Source organism: Falco punctatus (assembly GCF_963210335.1).
Source record: "Falco punctatus genome assembly, chromosome: 3".
NCBI lineage: Eukaryota > Metazoa > Chordata > Aves > Falconiformes > Falconidae > Falco > Falco punctatus.
This window is the reverse complement of record NC_137582.1, coordinates 4,054,444-4,070,871: the sequence shown is the minus strand read 5'-3', so window position 1 is coordinate 4,070,871 and position 16,428 is coordinate 4,054,444. Positions and strand designations below refer to the sequence as shown.

The 16,428-nt window shown below is 44.6% G+C and overlaps 1 protein-coding gene across 2 annotated transcripts in view; it reads left to right on the top strand.

The window, feature by feature from the left end:
* The window catches only part of COL22A1 (collagen type XXII alpha 1 chain), a 237,065-nt gene extending 233,579 nt beyond the window's left edge, over nt 1-3,486 (top strand). For both annotated transcript variants that reach the window (XM_080381170.1, XM_080381171.1), the window contains 3 exons: nt 35-217; nt 581-658; nt 1,607-3,486. In XM_080381170.1, coding sequence (XP_080237296.1) covers nt 35-217; nt 581-658; nt 1,607-1,794 — 449 coding nt within the window. In that variant the 3' untranslated portion in view covers nt 1,795-3,486. The remainder of the gene's footprint in view (nt 1-34; nt 218-580; nt 659-1,606) is intronic.
* Nucleotides 3,487-16,428: the final 12,942 nt, after the last annotated feature.

Below are 16,428 nucleotides of genomic sequence, written 5' to 3'. Positions count from 1 at the left end.
CTAGTCTAACAAAACCATTTCCCTCTCTTTACAGCAAAGTTAGCCTATCTCCTGGCACAGATACAGCCTGCACAAGTAAAAGCATCCCATGGCAGACCAGGACCTCCTGGTCCCCCCGGGAAGGAAGGACTCCCAGGAAGAACTGGCCCTCCAGGAGAACCTGGCCGGCCTGGACAGACTGGGTCTGAAGGGCCACCTGGACCAATTGGTCCCAAAGGCGAGTGAAACCTGGTGTGTTTGGGCAGGCAGATAAATGGGTGTGTCCACTGCACTTGGGCATCCACCTCTCCTGTTAGTAGCATCTAAGTGGTCCTCAAAATGCATGTGTTAGAAGCAGCCTTATTCTGTTGAATCAGAGATGGTGAATGTGACCAACAGTTGCTCGTGTGTTCCACCTCTGGCCAGAATTGCAGTTGGGTGAGTCTACATTCCCACTTAACCTCCCATCTCAGAGGACTAGCCACAGCTAGGAACTATTTTTAGCAGATATGTTGCCTTCAGTGTGGAAGACCTATGGTAGTATTCTTTAGCTGTGTTGATCATGATCATCAGTTCATTATTTTTCTTTGCCTCTCTACAGGAGAAAGAGGAGAAAAGGGTGAGAAAGGAGACACTGGCATTGGCCAACGAGGGGAAATAGGTCCTCCAGGAATTCCAGGTGTGTTTATTGAGGACATTCCACAAAACACATCACTCAGAACTGCTACAAGGACACAGATCTCTGCCATATTAGATAGATGATCAGGATAACATAAATACAGCTTACAGAATTCCTGTAGAAAATGGCTCAAAGGGAAGAAATATACCACTGGCATCATATCTGGCCACCTTTGTTTACTCATCCTGATCGACAGGTATAATGATTCATCTCGGTAGCAGCTAGGTTAACCGACCTTTGGGACAAATCCAAGTGAAGCTTTAATTACTAGATACACTGTGAAGTGTCCTATCTGCCCTTGCCAGAATCTTGTTATGACCAAGCTGAACCCAGAGACTCAGGCAGTTTCAGATGTTATAAAAGGTCATATCCAACACCTGTGCCTCAGGCATACAGCTCGTGCTTTACCTTTGCTGGCACAGGAGCAGCAAATACAGTTTGCTTTATTAGGAGCCGTTGATCAGTTTTGCCTTCACCCTGTTTAGTTGGGGGAGGAGACTATGGGAAGCCTTCATAACTCCATGGTCTGCGTTTGGCAAACTGACCCTGCATTGCCTTAAATTCACAATGGACCCGCTATCCTTTGTACAAATGAGTTATATCCCAAAGTTGCCTCTTGCCTCCAGCTTTCCCATCCTCACCTCCTCTCTGTGAGGACTCTATGTCATGAGCTGGCCTGTGAAGCTGCACACTGTGAAGTGTGGTGATAGAGGAAGAGCAGCCATAGCAGGGTTGTGCAGCCCAGGGATGCCGTAAGGGGTGGAAATCTTCCTTTCAGAGCAGACACACTTGTCACATCCTTGTAGATACCTGCTGGCCATACCCAGATCTGTCGAAGCTGATGGCTGCATCCCAGTTTGGCAGCAAAGCCATCTCCTGTGATTTTACACTGCTGAGTACTGCACCCTGGGGGTGTCACTCATCAAGGTCATTTTGTTTTTATTTTAGGCCTCCCAGGGGAGCCTGGTTATGCCAAAGATGGGGTGCCAGGACCGCCCGGCCCTCAAGGGGAAGCTGGTTTGCCTGGTCTCTTGGGTCCACAGGGACCTCCAGGAGCCAACGGACAGTGTGACCCTGCTCAGTGTGCTTACTATGCAAGCCTGGCTGCCAGACCTGCCAATGTCAAAGGACCCTAGCATGCCAGGAGTATCCTCAGACTTGTTTTTGAAACTTGAATTCATCACGTCTGCCAAGAGCTCTCAGATGTCTTCAACTGTGTTTCTTTCGTGGGAGGCCTTCTAAAGCCCACAAATGCTGCCGGTCGGTCAGAATATTTTTATGAATTATAATATTATTATTATCTTTGATGTGATATGTGATATGTGAATTTGGTTTTGGTTTCTCTAACATCAGGGCATATTAAAATATTAAAAATAAGTGGTTTTTTCTCTTTCGAAGAGCATATAATATCAATGCATTGTGTAGCCTTTTACGCAAAACCATTCTAATGCCAAAATTTTGTATGTTATCTGGTTAATTCTTTCCAAAGCTTTACCTGTCACCCTTGAAATGGGAATCAAATCCTGCAGCCTGGGGTATTAACTGTGAGAAGCAGGCTTTTTACAAGATCGTTGGTGCTATCTGCCATCCCTGTGGAAGGCAGGGAGTTAAAGCCATGCCAAAGCTGGAAAAGAGGCCTCCAGTACATTCAACTCACAATGGACAGAGAGTTACGAACAGCCAGTCTTTGTTTCCAAGAAGATCCCTGTTAAATGTAATGTTCTGCCCATAAGTGAATCTGTATCCTATAGGAGCTACTTTTTATGGGACCATGTGGGATCTCACAGTAAGGCCTGAAGAAGCCACAGAGATGATCTAAGCCTCCTCACGGCTCCTTGTGCAAGAACTTCAGTACTCAGAGGGTTTGGTTCTACCAGATGGAGCTTTTCTTCCTTCCGTCAGGGAGATGCCTCCACAAAAAGCTTTGATGCTGTCCTCTGTCAGCTCAGGGATGCCAAATCCCTGTTCATTGTCAGTGCACACACAGCTCCCTACCGCTTCTTCACCCAAAAGTCAGCCAGAGAACACAGAAAGTCACCTGGTGTTAAAAATCTCAGGAAGCCAAGTGTGACTTCACCATTTTGGATGAACCACTATGACAATAACTTGGCAAGGCTGTGTTTTAGATGGTAGGTGAGAAGTTGCAGGTTGGTTGTTCAGAAACCTGGAGGAAATTATCTTTGAGAGCAAAAGCGAAAAGTCAGATGCTGGCCCTTTTCTCCTATCAGCTAATTGCCAAAATCAACCTGAGAATGCAAAGAGAAAGTAAAGAGGGGATAGAGTCTGGAAAAGACCTTCATGATACAACATTTATGAGTTTAACCCTCTGACCAAGACGTGCCCGCCCACCCACAAAGGTGAGGATCTGAGAGGTGATCGAGCCTTGGATATATGTGCCAGCCAGCAAAGCAGCTGCATTTTCTAAACTCTTCTGCACAAAGCAGTTTGTAGTGAGAGACTGGAGTAATGAACCTGACACAGGCACTAAGTGCTGAATGTGTTTGGAAATCTCATCCGGTCTTTTGGAGATGGAAAAGAGGCACCCTGCCCTGCTGGCATGTTCACCATATGGCATGGTGCTTCCAAGCTGGCTAAGCCAGACACAAGCCACAGCTGTCTATAACCACCCCAGGATCAGACCCTGAGGCTAAATCCCAGAGACTGGAGCCACCCTCTCACCCAACAGCAGATAAAATTTGCCTCTGCTTTACTGAAAAATGAAATTAAATAACATGTTCACGTGCCATGGTTAAACAGTTTTTACTGTGTAGCTCTCAGTGGTGCTATTTTTGCTATTTCTTATGCAAATAAACTCTGATTTGATTTTACTGTGTTTCTTGCTATGGAAAGAGCAATCAAAGTGAAAATATTGTGAAGTGAAAAGCTTACGACTTCTAAGTAACTCTCAATGGTATATCTGTTACTGTACTGCATCTTAGGTCAGCTTGCCCTATTTCTGTATTAAGCAAGCATGTCGATCACATTGTATTTAACCATTTTTCCCAGTCCAGGCTAAGTGAGATTTGACCCCCCAGTGGTGAGGCAGAACAGGGTTCCTACTCAAGAGTTACCTCCCAACATGGCACAAGACATCGTTTTGAATAAATGTGATGGCAATGAGCAGGTTTTATGGAGGTCAAACATGTTGGCTGGACCATGTTAATATGACATTTAATTCCTGTCATGACAGTGACTCAGCCTCTGGAGATTGTCTCTCATCATCTGTGTATGCATGTACTATGTGTGACGTAGACTTCAATATATTCCAGTGCACCAAGTGAAGGGTAGATACTTAATGATGTTCTGTTAAACAAATCTCAGGGTCTTTGACCCCTGTGACATCATAGAATCATAGAATAGTTTAGGTTGGAAGGGACTTTTAAAGGTCAGCTATTCCAACCCCCAGTGGGTGAGATGGTATCTAGCTGATGAAGATCTAGGTTGTGTTTTTTTTGATAACCCTTTTCATTTGAATGTCTGTTACAGCTGTTGTGAGAAGTCTGCGTTAGGAACATGAGGGACTCACCTGTATGTTTAATAGCAGTTAAAAGGTCTGCATGGGTCAGGCACAGACCATGGCTCTGCAGCTTCTCTACCCAGAAAAGGGGACACAGCCCGATTCCCTTTGCTCCAGCACACTCCCTAGCGTTACGGCTTTCTGTTCAGTCTGGTCCTGGAGACTGCCCAGACTGTTTGTGCCCTCACTTCAGTAGATGCCATTTCCCTGCTTTTTCTTCAACCCTGTTTTCTCTCTGGTCAGTGAAATGGCATTTCCCAAGCAGAATCTGTTGCTAGTGAGAGGAGTACAAGACACATGCTGCAGACCTGGATCAAGACCTGTGCTTATAGCCACCCAGTTTCTATGGGTATAGTCATCAAACGAAGGTTTCTATGGCTGCCACCTCTTTCAGAAGCAAGCTCTACAGGAATGTACCTAGGAAGTCACCTACAATAAAAGGTAAGAAGAGAGGGTGTTTTTGCAGGATTTCAAAAACCGCAAGTTTTTGCCTCAGTCTGTTCGCAAGTGTTTGCAATCTGGCCTGAGATTACCTTCCAAATTAGGGCTGCCATCTGGACAGCCAGTAAACCTACAAATACAGCCCTGGGCATGGTCAGAAGATGCCCTCCAGAAAATGCAGATGCCTCTGTGCCTGAGCAGGTGATGGTGTGTGCTAGAAGGTGACAAGCAGACATGTATTGTCTGTCCAGCACCTTGCAAGGTGACCATACACGCAAGCGTATGGTGGCAGGTAGGGCAGATGTGGTGCTGATGGCCTCTCCCCTAACTGCTCTTGAATGAGAGAAGGCTTTTGCATTTCAGTGCTCCTGTCTCTGCAACAAAGTGTTTGGGACATTGTCATAAAGTCTGTTCAGGGAGTCTGAGGTTTAAACCCAGGAATACGCTGATGGTTTTGTGGGGTTTTGTTTTGGCTGGTTCTGTGGTAAGAGAGGATATACTGTTAAAATTGCATTAGAGGGCCAGAAAACTTATTATTTGCGTATTTAAAAGGTGATAATGACACATGGGGTTTATGGCATCACTGTGGGTTGTTCCTTTTTTTTTTTTTTTCTTTTTGTTTTAAATCAAGTGTGTAAATTATTGCAATTCTAGCAAACAGACCGCTGTTCCATTATTTTTTTTACCTGTCAAACAAATTAAAAAAACAAACCAAAACAACAGGATCATTTGGGGAAAATATTTTTGCGTGGTAAATTATTTAATTTATAGTTGTTTTCTGAACAGTTTTGAATTAGCTGCTTCTTGGAGGCTGTAGCAGGGAATGGATTATTTCCCTTTGCCACTTGTGAGTGGCTCTTCTCAATACAGTTTTATGATGCTGTTTTCCTGAGCTGTCCTTTTCCCACCCCTAGTTAATGTGGGCTAGTTAAACTGTGTAAGGCTGAACTCTGTTCTATGTTTATTTGGAAATGTGTAAACAAAGCAAGGCTACTACTCTGTTCAGGACAAACCCAAATGTATGTGGGTTTTTTTTCACAAAGACAATAAAAATGCAGTAGCAGCTAAGCCCGAGCTCTGTGCTCTGACCACAGAACTTGCTGGGAGATGAACACAGATTTTACATTCTGGGCAATTAAAAAAAGTAATAATGTTATTTTTTAAGAGATAAATTAGAGTTTACTGATGTTCCAGTCTTTTAATGTGGAAACTGGCCAAGCTCTGCCTTGCTATAGATTGCATTTTGACAGCTTCTGGAGCAGGATAAGATGCCTAGGCATGGCTGAGTGTCACCATCTGACAATGTCTTGGGTGCCAGAGACAGGGGACTGATAGATGTGATGATGTGACCTAGGGGGGTCTTTCCAGATGTGCAATGAGTGACCCTAGGGGAGATTATGTATCACGTCAAGTGATGTAAGATGCTTATGTCTAGGTATCTGAATCCCATGCTTAGTCTCTCACAGTGGGATTCAGAGTCAAGCCATGGCACCTGCACTTTGGTGGCTCCAGTGTGAGCTGGGGAGCCTGGAAAACAATTCAGCTCATCCTAAAGGAGGCAGCTGAAGCACTCTGGGCTCTATTGCCTACTGTAATGAGGTCTTAGTGGAAAAAAGATCTTCTGGTAGCTGTCCTTATCCTCCATCATTACTGGGTTGGTGTCAGAATATACGTGTTGCAGATGATGAGGTGTTGGGTGCTATGTGACTAGCAGCCAGGCAGCTTAGAGGGAGAGGGACAAGGTTAAAGCATGAACCTGTGCTGTCCTTGTACCAGGGAATAACAGGAAAATTTTCTTAAAATGACTGCACTAACTCAACAGGAACATTATAGACTGAAAAAAAAATCCACTACCACCTCTTTCAGCCTCCATGAGCTGGAGGCCGGTGCTGATGAGGGTTAAGGCTTCTGCTCCATGGCACAGGGGGTAAGAGCAGCACAGGGACAAAGTCAGTCTGGCAGTGAAGGCAGGCTCCTTCCCCAGTCTGCAGCCCTGTAAGGGGTGAGCATGCAGCAGGGACCAGGAGTCCTCCTTATTGCTGTTTCTACAGACCCAGCGCTGCTGGGGGAAGATCCTCTGCATCAGCCACCCAGTTGCCTCTTACGTCCCATTTTGGCACCTGAGGTCCTTAAGGTAATGAGTCCATCAGAGTCTGGACTTTTCTTTCAACACCTTTGTAAATGGTGAAGTTGAATTAAGAAAAGGAAGCTTTATCAATTTGGTTTAAACCAGGGAGTCACAGTTTTTCTCTCCTGACTTGTGAAATGAGAACAGCTCATTTAAAAAATCATGAAGACATGACAAACAGGAGGTAGTTTTCAGAGCTGCTTTACAAAGGAGATTTTTGCTGTAAGGGCTAACTTCTGAATACCTTGAGTAGCTTGACTCAAAAATACTGATGCTGGCATAATTCTTGTTGGAGTTTGTCTGAACTGAGAATGAGAATACCCTGCTGGGTCTCTGGGGAGGTCATGTGTTGAAAATATGGACTCTTTTTGTTTTACATTTTGGTTCATGAACCTCATGTAGAAACCACAAGGGAGCAATTTGACAGAGGGACATCAATCATACTCTGACATTCTCAATGAGCCACTGATCAGCATCAGGAAGAAGGATGTCCTGCAAGATGAACCAGGAAAGAACTGGCCACCTTGGTAAAGGAAAATCCAGGGTCAAACTCCAGGTGTGAAAAAATGCAACAAGAGAACAGTGACCAACATCACAAAAACCTCTCTCTGACCACACTTTTGGCTCGGCATGACACACTGTCTGAAAGACTTGGGTTTTGATTTGAAGGGATCATAGAATCATAAAATGGTTTGGATTGGAAGGGACCTTAAAGACCATCTAGTTCCAACCCCACTGCCACGGGCAGGGACATCTTCAACTAGACCAGGTTGCTCAAAGCCTCATCCAATCTGGCCTTGAGCACTTCCAGGGATGGGCCATCCACAGATTCCCTAAGCAACCTATTCCAGTGCTTCACCACCCTCATAGTGAAGAATTTTTCCTTATATCTAATCTAAACATGTTTAAGCATAAGGCAGCACACACCGCAATTCAGTTTATTTCACAGGACAGAAGTGTTCGACAATGTGTTCTTAGAAACACATTTTTCCTCTTAGTAATGTGGGGGATGGTTTTAATCCAAATCTGAAATTATTATATTTGCAATTACTTCTTCAGCACTTTCTTGATGTGAGTTGAGTTTATTTTTATGGTTAATTGTGAGGCCTGTCATTTCTGGTAAGCAGCGTTCCCCTGCAAGTGAAAACTCATTTTTCCTTGGCTGCTGTATTAATCTCTGATGTACACATATTTCCAAGCTATTGTACCCATTCTTTCTTTTGAAGAACTACAAGACTTTCTCAAGTTCTGCTGAATCTTTTCCATGTAAAATGTCCACCCTTTCTTGGTGAAGCTAGTACAGGGTGATGACCCCAGGATCTGCTCACGCTATTGCATACTCAGCTATGATAGTCACAGCTCAATAGCTTATGCAGTCCCTACTGGGAAACCCTGCAGGCCTGACTCCATCCACCAGCATCCCAGTAGCTTATAATGCCAAAACAACTTCACAACACTGCTGGATACAAGGCAAGTGATACAGTTTTCTCTTACAGATTCTGAAAATAAATCTGGAGGAAATTCAGAACTTGATTTTTATAGGGTCATGGTATTTGCACTCTGAATCCAAGTAAAGGGTAACAGCTGCTATGTAACAGCTTTAAAAATCTGTATTTCAGGGTGAAACCCAATTTAAAAACAACAGAATCTGAAGTGTAAGTTCAGAAGGTTGACCAATAACCCCAAAATTTTCTTGTCAGCATTGTCTGGATAGAGGGCTCCTAGCACCTGCCACCTTATGTGCGTGGCCACGCACTCCCCTGGTGCTGGGACACAAGCTCCAGCATACTCAGGACCATCTGGGCTGAGGAGATGTCTTGATTTCAGCTGGGATGGTGTTAACTTTCTTCTTAGTAGCTAGTACGGTGCTGTGTTTTGGCTATGATGTGAGAATAATGCTGATAGGACACTGATGCTGGGTGATGTTTATACTAAGTCAAGGACTTTTCAGTTCCTTGGGCCTTGCCAGCAAGAAGGCTGGGGGGGGGGTGCATGGGAAATTGGGAGGGGACACAGTCAGGATAGCTGAGCTGAACCAGCCAAAGGGATGTTCCATACCATAAGATGTCATGCTGAGTATATAAACTGGGGGAAGAAGAAGGAAGGGGGGGACATCTGGCATAATGGCGTTTTTCTTCCCAAGTCCCAGTTACACATGATGGAGCCCTGCTGTCCTGGGGATGGCTGAACACCTGCCTGCCCAGGGGAAGTAGTGAACAAATTCCTTGTTTTGCTTTGCTTGTGTGTGTGGCTTTTGCTTTACCTATTAAATTGTTCTTATCTCAACCCTTGGGTTTTGCATTCCTTTCTGATTCTCCTCCCCATCCCTCTGGGTTGCCAGCCAGAGTGAAACTACAAGAGACCAGAACTGAGCAGGGTGTGAAAGCAAAGCTGGCATGCTCCCCTTTCACCAGACGTGACCAGACCTGCTTGGACCATACCTCTAATACATTGTCTTCTACCTTTAATAGCTTGTGAGATGCTGTGGAGACCTCTCTCCTTGAAAAGCATTTTAAATTGTTGTCCTAAGCATCTTTTAGCTGAAAGCCTTAAGGATTAGAAGAAGAAGTAAAAGAGGTGGGCTTTCTCAGCCTGAGGCTTCAAACATGCAATTTCCTCCTTCCAGGAAAATGCCCTGCTCTCTATATCGCATCCTGTGCTGAGTGCCTTGGGATAAACCTGGCATTTTACATCTCCTTCAAAAAGCTATACCAGTGAGGAATAAAAATTTGCTTTTAAATATGCCAGAGCAAGTGCAGCACAAGAAAGACAGTATCTCTGTGGTGCAGGAGTTCATACACCCAGCAGGAGGGAGAAGGACTTCCAGATTTCAAAACCGATTCTTTATTGTGTTTGCTGAATGTTAAAGGCACAAACTGACCTGAGGACAGGATGTCCTCGTTGTTTCCAGCTCCCAAGCCACCAGCTCTGCATTTGTCTGCCCCTTGTCCTGTTTGCCATGTGCTTTATCTTGTCCCATTTACCATGTGCTTTATCTGCTCAGCTTTGTTGCTGCCATTGCAATCCCCTGGGCCTGGGCAATGTGAATTCCTTAGACAATGGCACCTTTGGTGCTCCCAGGAGAGAGCTACACCCAAAGATATGAACGAATCTTCTGAAAAGCAGAGGCACAGCGCTGCTGTTTCACTTTCTGAACACTGGCAGATAATTACCACCAGCTTACTGGCTGCAGGCACAAAAGCCAAGGTCATAGCCCAGGAGCTGGGTTTTACGCATGCTGCAGATCCTGAAGGGAAACACCTGATCAAGTGAGAAGGCCAAGTGTTTACTCTGTGGGATGTATCTGAGCAACCCAAACACTCTGCGTGAGTGTTGGTAGTGTGCCCAGCAGAGAGGAAAGCTGACAGCAGGCCCTGACCCACTAAAAACCTCAGAGGTTGCCTGTGGAACGTGCAACAAATTGTCAGTGACCCCCTTGGTTCACCCCACCACAGTTCTGGTGAGACAGTGGATGCAGCCACATCTTTCAGATGTGACGCTAAAGGCCCCAGTCCACTCTGGAGGGATCCTACCCAGCATGCTCTGAAGTATGAAGGGAAGAAGAAACTGAAGATCTCAGACAAAGCTGGCACCAGTTCTCGTGCAGGTCTTCAGCTTGGACCAGCTGCAGGGCCTGGAGATGAGCACAGAATGGGAGAGCTGCCTAAGGTACTGGATGGAGCGGCTCCCCCAAAAAGATCAGTCACCTGAGGAACCTAACCTGCCTCTACGTGGACTCCAACAACTTGAAGAAAATCCCTGCCAGAATTGGCACTTGGAGTCACTTGGAGAGGCTCACTGAGCAACAACAGCCTGAGCTGGCTGCCACCAGAAATGGGGGCACTTCAAAGGCTGCACAACCTCCGCCTGGCCAACAACAGCCTCACCGGGCTGCCTGCGCCCCTCTGCCAGCTGAGCAGCCTCATCCTTCTGGATGTGAGTGACAACAAAATAGGCACGATCCCCTACAGCATTTGGCATCTGGAGAAACTGGAAACGTTGCTATTGCTCTTCAGCTCACTGGGAGAGTCTCCCCAAGGATGTCTGTCTTTTAAGGAATCTTTTTGTCTGGGAAACAGCCATCTATGGCCCCTTCCAGGAACCTTTGGGGAGGTGGTGGACCTGGACTGGGGATGCAACTACTGTTCATGCAATTTTGAGGGGAATCCACTTCAAAGTCCTCCCCCTGAAGTCTGCAGCAAAGGCCCTGAAGAGATCAGAGACTACTTTTTGTCATTTCATAGGACTTAGAGAGACTAGACAACTGGTGTCAGTCCTTTTGAAATGACTGAGATGGATTTATTCCATGCAAATCAACAGCGTGAACAAAATGTGTTTCAGGTGGGAAAAACTGGTGAAATCACTCTGTGGAGCTTCCTCACTTACCGAAAGCTGTAAGATTTCTCTGGCAGTCTTTTTTATTTTTACATCAGTATTGAATGGTGGTGTATATACCTTTCAAAAAATCATTCAGGGACAACTGACTTTTTTTTTTATTTATTTATAGTTGTGTAGACCTATCTCAGGAAATGTTGCACACAGAATTCCAGCCTGAGCACAACAAACAGCTCGTCTGAGAGGATAGAGTCAGGTAAACAACTGGTGGTATGTAAACAACAATAATCCGTACTGTTTGTTTGCACACTGGGTCGATGCCTGAGCCTGGACCTGAAGTGCAGGCTGAGATTTCTGGAAGCATTTAAGGCAATGCTGACTTGTGGATTTGGCTTTGCTTCAGGTAGCTCAGAATCTCATGACTTTCCATAGTATTTTACATTCAACACACAGGTTGAATCAGCTCAGGCTTCTGTCTGGCTCTGGATAAGAACTAACCTGTGTCCAGGTCCCACAAGGTATCATGCGAGTGATGTCTCCATTGCTTTATCAGGACATAGTATATTTCTCACCCTCTTTTTCCCAAAAAGCATCTCTGTGCAGTGCTGTCACACTCTCTGGAGGCCACGTGTCCCTGGAGTTGTTGTGTCAGTCTGTCCAGAGCAGACCTCAGTGATACTGCTCCACAATGGCTGGTGATGCACAGGGGTAGCCCAGATTTAGAGCTATGCAGCACAAGCAAAAAGTTTCCACAGCTACCAAAGCTGGGAAAGTGTTTAGAGATATTAAAATATGAGTATGCAAACTTCCTGCAAGGGAACAGGAATTTCTGAGAATCCCTGTCTATAATCATAAAAGGCTTCATCAGTGTCACATTATAGAAATTTGCTGAGACTCTTTGCTGTTTCATTTTGCTCTCTCCCTTAGCCTCTCATCAGCATGTTCCTCCCACCTCTCCTTAGCTTTGCTCTTTGTGGGTGTTTTCTCGGTGGCTACTCCCTCTGACATTATCTTTGTGTTTCATTATTTTCTCATCAAAAGCCTCTCATTCCCTTATAAATGCTTTTCTTTGCCCTCTGTCTCCTTTGTTTCCTATTTCTCCTTTGGCCAACATACAGAAAGCTGCAGCTTGTTGTCTTTCCTGGAAAGAAGAAGGGCTGAGTCAGGCCTGCTGGGAGCCGAACGTGTTCTTTCAGAGTTCACAGAGAAAAGGAGAGAGAAAGGGCTTGCGGCATCGATACACGGACCGTTAAGTCTCTTTTCAGTTATTTTCATATCCTCGTAGCAAAGATCAGTGCGAGGAGAATAAGACATCTGAATCAATGCTGGAATTTTACTGGGTGGCAAAACACAACTCCAGATGTTCTTAGCATGAACTGATTTTAACACTGCTCTGCCCCTGGGTCCACCCCAGACCTCTGTGAAGCTTTCAAACCAGCAGTCACTTTTTGGTGGTACAGTAACCAGTTTCAGTATAGAAGTACTATATCACGCAGTAATAAAGCAATGCATGGCAATAACAGGCATGCAATAACAGCACACCAGTTCAGTTTTCCTGCAGCTGATTATTTCTAGGATGTGTGACATAGGGAAGAGAGGAGTAAAGGGTCCATGGTGCCTCACTCACTTGGCTCTTTCTGTTACAGCATGGAAAATCAGAGATGAAAAAGCAGGACAAGGAACTGCAAAGTCCTTTGCACTTGGTTGTTTTTCAGAGGAGATTTATAACACGATAAGGGACCATGTGTAAAGTAGCTCCTGCAGTTGGTGCTAGGTCAAACAGAATGTCAAGGTGGCAACATTAAAGACGTTGAAGGACCAAAGCTTTGTTCCTGTTTCTGCCATTGATCCGTTCTCTGGACTCAAACAGGTCTGCTGTCTGATTACCCCGTTCCTCCCACCCCATCCAATATGTGCAGTCACCCTGTCTTTCCAAAGCTTGTCTAGTATGGATCATAAGCATAAAGGCAGTACAAGCAGTGGGGCACAAGAAAAGACAAAGTTACTCACCTTTTTTAGGACATGTGCAGGAATGAAATTCTAGGAACTGTGGTCTTTTTTAGAGGCTTGTGACTAACGCAACGAATCCTTCCAGAGTGTCATCTTAGACAAGTGGTAAGAAGGGCAATTTCTCATGCCCCACGTCAAACTTTTCAGATCCTACCTTGTTGTTTTTCTTCTGTTGATGCACAAGGTTTGGACTTCAGGATCCATTTCAAATTTTGGCTACCTTCCCCTTCTGCTTCTTGGCCAGTGATTCCCAAAAGGCAAGCTGACTTTAGCTTCTTTGGGGAGTTCATAGAATGTTACAGCTTTCAATTTTGTTTTTGGCTGATCAGGTTTCACACACTTGGTGTAACCAGTTCTCTCTCAAAAAACTACAGATATAATTTCTGAAGCCTGATTCTATCTGTTAATAATATACCTGTCATTCCTGGGAGTGAATGGAACTAAAAAGGGGGTTAAAGCCTGCAAGAAAATGTAATCTTTAATAAATAGTGCCAAGGCATTTGCTGTAAATCTCCAGTCTGTTGAGATGAAGAGGAATTCTGAGAAATCGATGTGAGTGAGAGCACTTTGACCATACCATCAAGCTGCTTGACCAGACTGAATATGTTATGCAGCTCAAATAAATCCTGTCCTGATACCAGAGTGTCTGTCACCTCTTCCTTTCCCTTTTTCCTGGTTGCTTCCAAAATCCCAATTCCCAAAGTGGAAACTCAAACAGTGCATATTCACTGCAGTATTCTGGCATCTGTGTTAGCAGCATAGTTACACAAAGCAATAACTAGATCTTGGTGGTGTCATTAAGTTGGCATTAAAATCTAATCTCAAAGTGCTTATCCTGTATTTGATGTACTAGCTGTATTGTTGCTAAGCACCCTCCTTTGCCTGTGCTCATTAAAACTTCAAGTGTTAATAATAGAGAAGAGAATGGCAAACTGCTAGGATATAGGCCCCTGGCAAAAAGACCCAGATATAATCCATACTCGGGGGGGTAGGAGGAAGAGAGAGGAATTGTTAGAGCTGACATTCAGCATTGACGGGAGTTGTGCATGCATTTCCCTTCACTCCGTACTGCACTGCAAACAGACTGGTGTAGGAGATGAGCATTGTCCCCTGGAATTGCATAGGACTTTCAGTTAAAAACTTTGAACTCTTGCAGCAGAACAGTAATGAAATGTATAAGCAGTGAGTGAAAAAAAGCTCTGAATAGAAATTCAGGGGGAATAATACATACAAGGGCAGAGGGCTCTTTAATTTAACATACAAATGCGTAACACTTCACAGGCTGGTAACTCAAGACAGACAAGTTCTGACTACAGATAAGCCAGGGATTTTTAATGCTGGAGAGTTCACCTGAGGATATGGCAGCTTCTCCACCGCCTGCAGTCTGTAGAACCCGGTCTAGCTCACCCAAAGGTATGACTGTAACACTCCACCTTGTTTTATACATGGTGAAAGTTACAAAGGCTCCCTCTGTCTTTAAAGTATATGTCTACAATCTACGGCTACCATAAATCTGAAAGATTAGATCCTAGTGTTTACTTACTTCTCCCTCAATCTGCCTCTGCACGAACTTCAGCTTTTTAGTTTTCAATGGCTATGAGCAGTGGTTAAAGAACTGGAGGTCACCAAGCCAGGAGCACTGACTGGTGGCGGAATCTCTGAGCTGGTGAAGCAAAACTGAAGTGGCAGTTGTTGTTCTCCTCATCCCTTTTGGAGTCAGCAGCAGATTTCCAGGCTCACAAAAGGAAGACTAGTCCTGAATTCACTTTGAGTGGAGTTTAGCACCGAGCACCAACCAGTTTTCCAAGTCTGGAAAGTCTTGTGGCTCATCACTCAAACATTGCATGTTAGCAGACATCAAAGGAAACACAACTTTGCAGACACACACACACAGAGAAAACAGAAGATGCTGCAGGTAGTCTCCTACATACAATATAAACTTATCTGATATCTGAGAGTGCTAGCTTGTGAACATGCAGTTGTTGGGGATCTGTCCCCGGAGGTTTTCTCTTGGTTCCCTAGTCCAGGAGAGTATGCATCCAAAAGGCCATCATCACTGAGAGAGGCCACTCTTCCTGCTAGCCGAATGGACCCCAATTCCACCTGGCTTTCTGTCTTTCTCTGTGCTCTGTAGCTTCATCTCAGAACTTGACAGTCCAACTTCAGAAACGATAATTTTATGGTGATGCAGCACTGAGTGCAAGAGGCTCCGGTCTGACATGAATCCATGGGATCGATAGGTTTAATTATCAACTGCATAAAATCAGTCACTGCCAGAGGCACCAGATTCAATGGAACATGATTCCCTCTGCTTGGGCAATGGTACCATAGAAGAAACAAAGCAATCTGTCATGACCAAGTTCTGTATCATTTAGCACATCAAATTGCAATGAAAGCTTAAGTAGCATATCTAATGAAGATCACTCTAAGCCATACAAAGAAAGGGTTTTCACTCCCCAGAGTGTTCTGCCCGTGAACCAAGAGACAGGTAGTAAATGGTGCTTAAATAAATACTACGTCTAAGCCATGGCTTTCTTATGTTTGTTAAAGATCTCAGCAGTCGTTAAGAATTTTTTTATTTTTCTGCCACCGTAGGGAAACTATAAAATGTGTTTCTGTTCTTACCGCCATACAAACAAACTTTCCTTGAACAGTTCAGGCAGCAAGAAAACAGCAAGAGGGGGAGAGGGTGACACCACGAACAAAGCCTAGATGGAATAGCCCACACTGAATCTTTGTACTGAAACTCACTGGGTTTTGCCAGACTTAAGTGTCTGACAGAGCCAGCCTGGAGGTCACTGCTGCTGAGACTCCCAATATGATCCCACATCCAGTCATTTCATGCATGAACTTTATGAGGACTTGCATTCAGTAGGATGCAGTGACTCTCACATCAAAGGTGTTGGTTCAGCTGGGGTCAGGCCATTAACACAAAGCTATGCCTAAAGAGAAATCTTTCCAGTACTTTGCAGGTCTCACTGTTGAAGAAGTTTGAACTGAAACTTCATCTTGTAATGTGAGCTTTTTGGGTTTTGTTCCATTCCCCAGAGACTTAGAAAACAGATTATTGTATTCCTGTTCGCAACAAGCCTTTTACATGCATGAAGCTTATGAAAGAGCTTCTTATGAGACTTATTAAAGAAGCACTGTGCCTGTTGATCTTTCTGTGCTAGCCATGTTTTCCACATCTCTGGTGGTTCTTTTCTCCTCTGGACTACTGCTACTCACCTCTGCTGAGCAGTCACATTCAAAACTGAATAGAACATGGCACCTGAAATCTTTCTAGTGCCAAAGGAAGGATTCCTGCACATCTTGAAAGCTCTAACGCTGTTTGTTCAC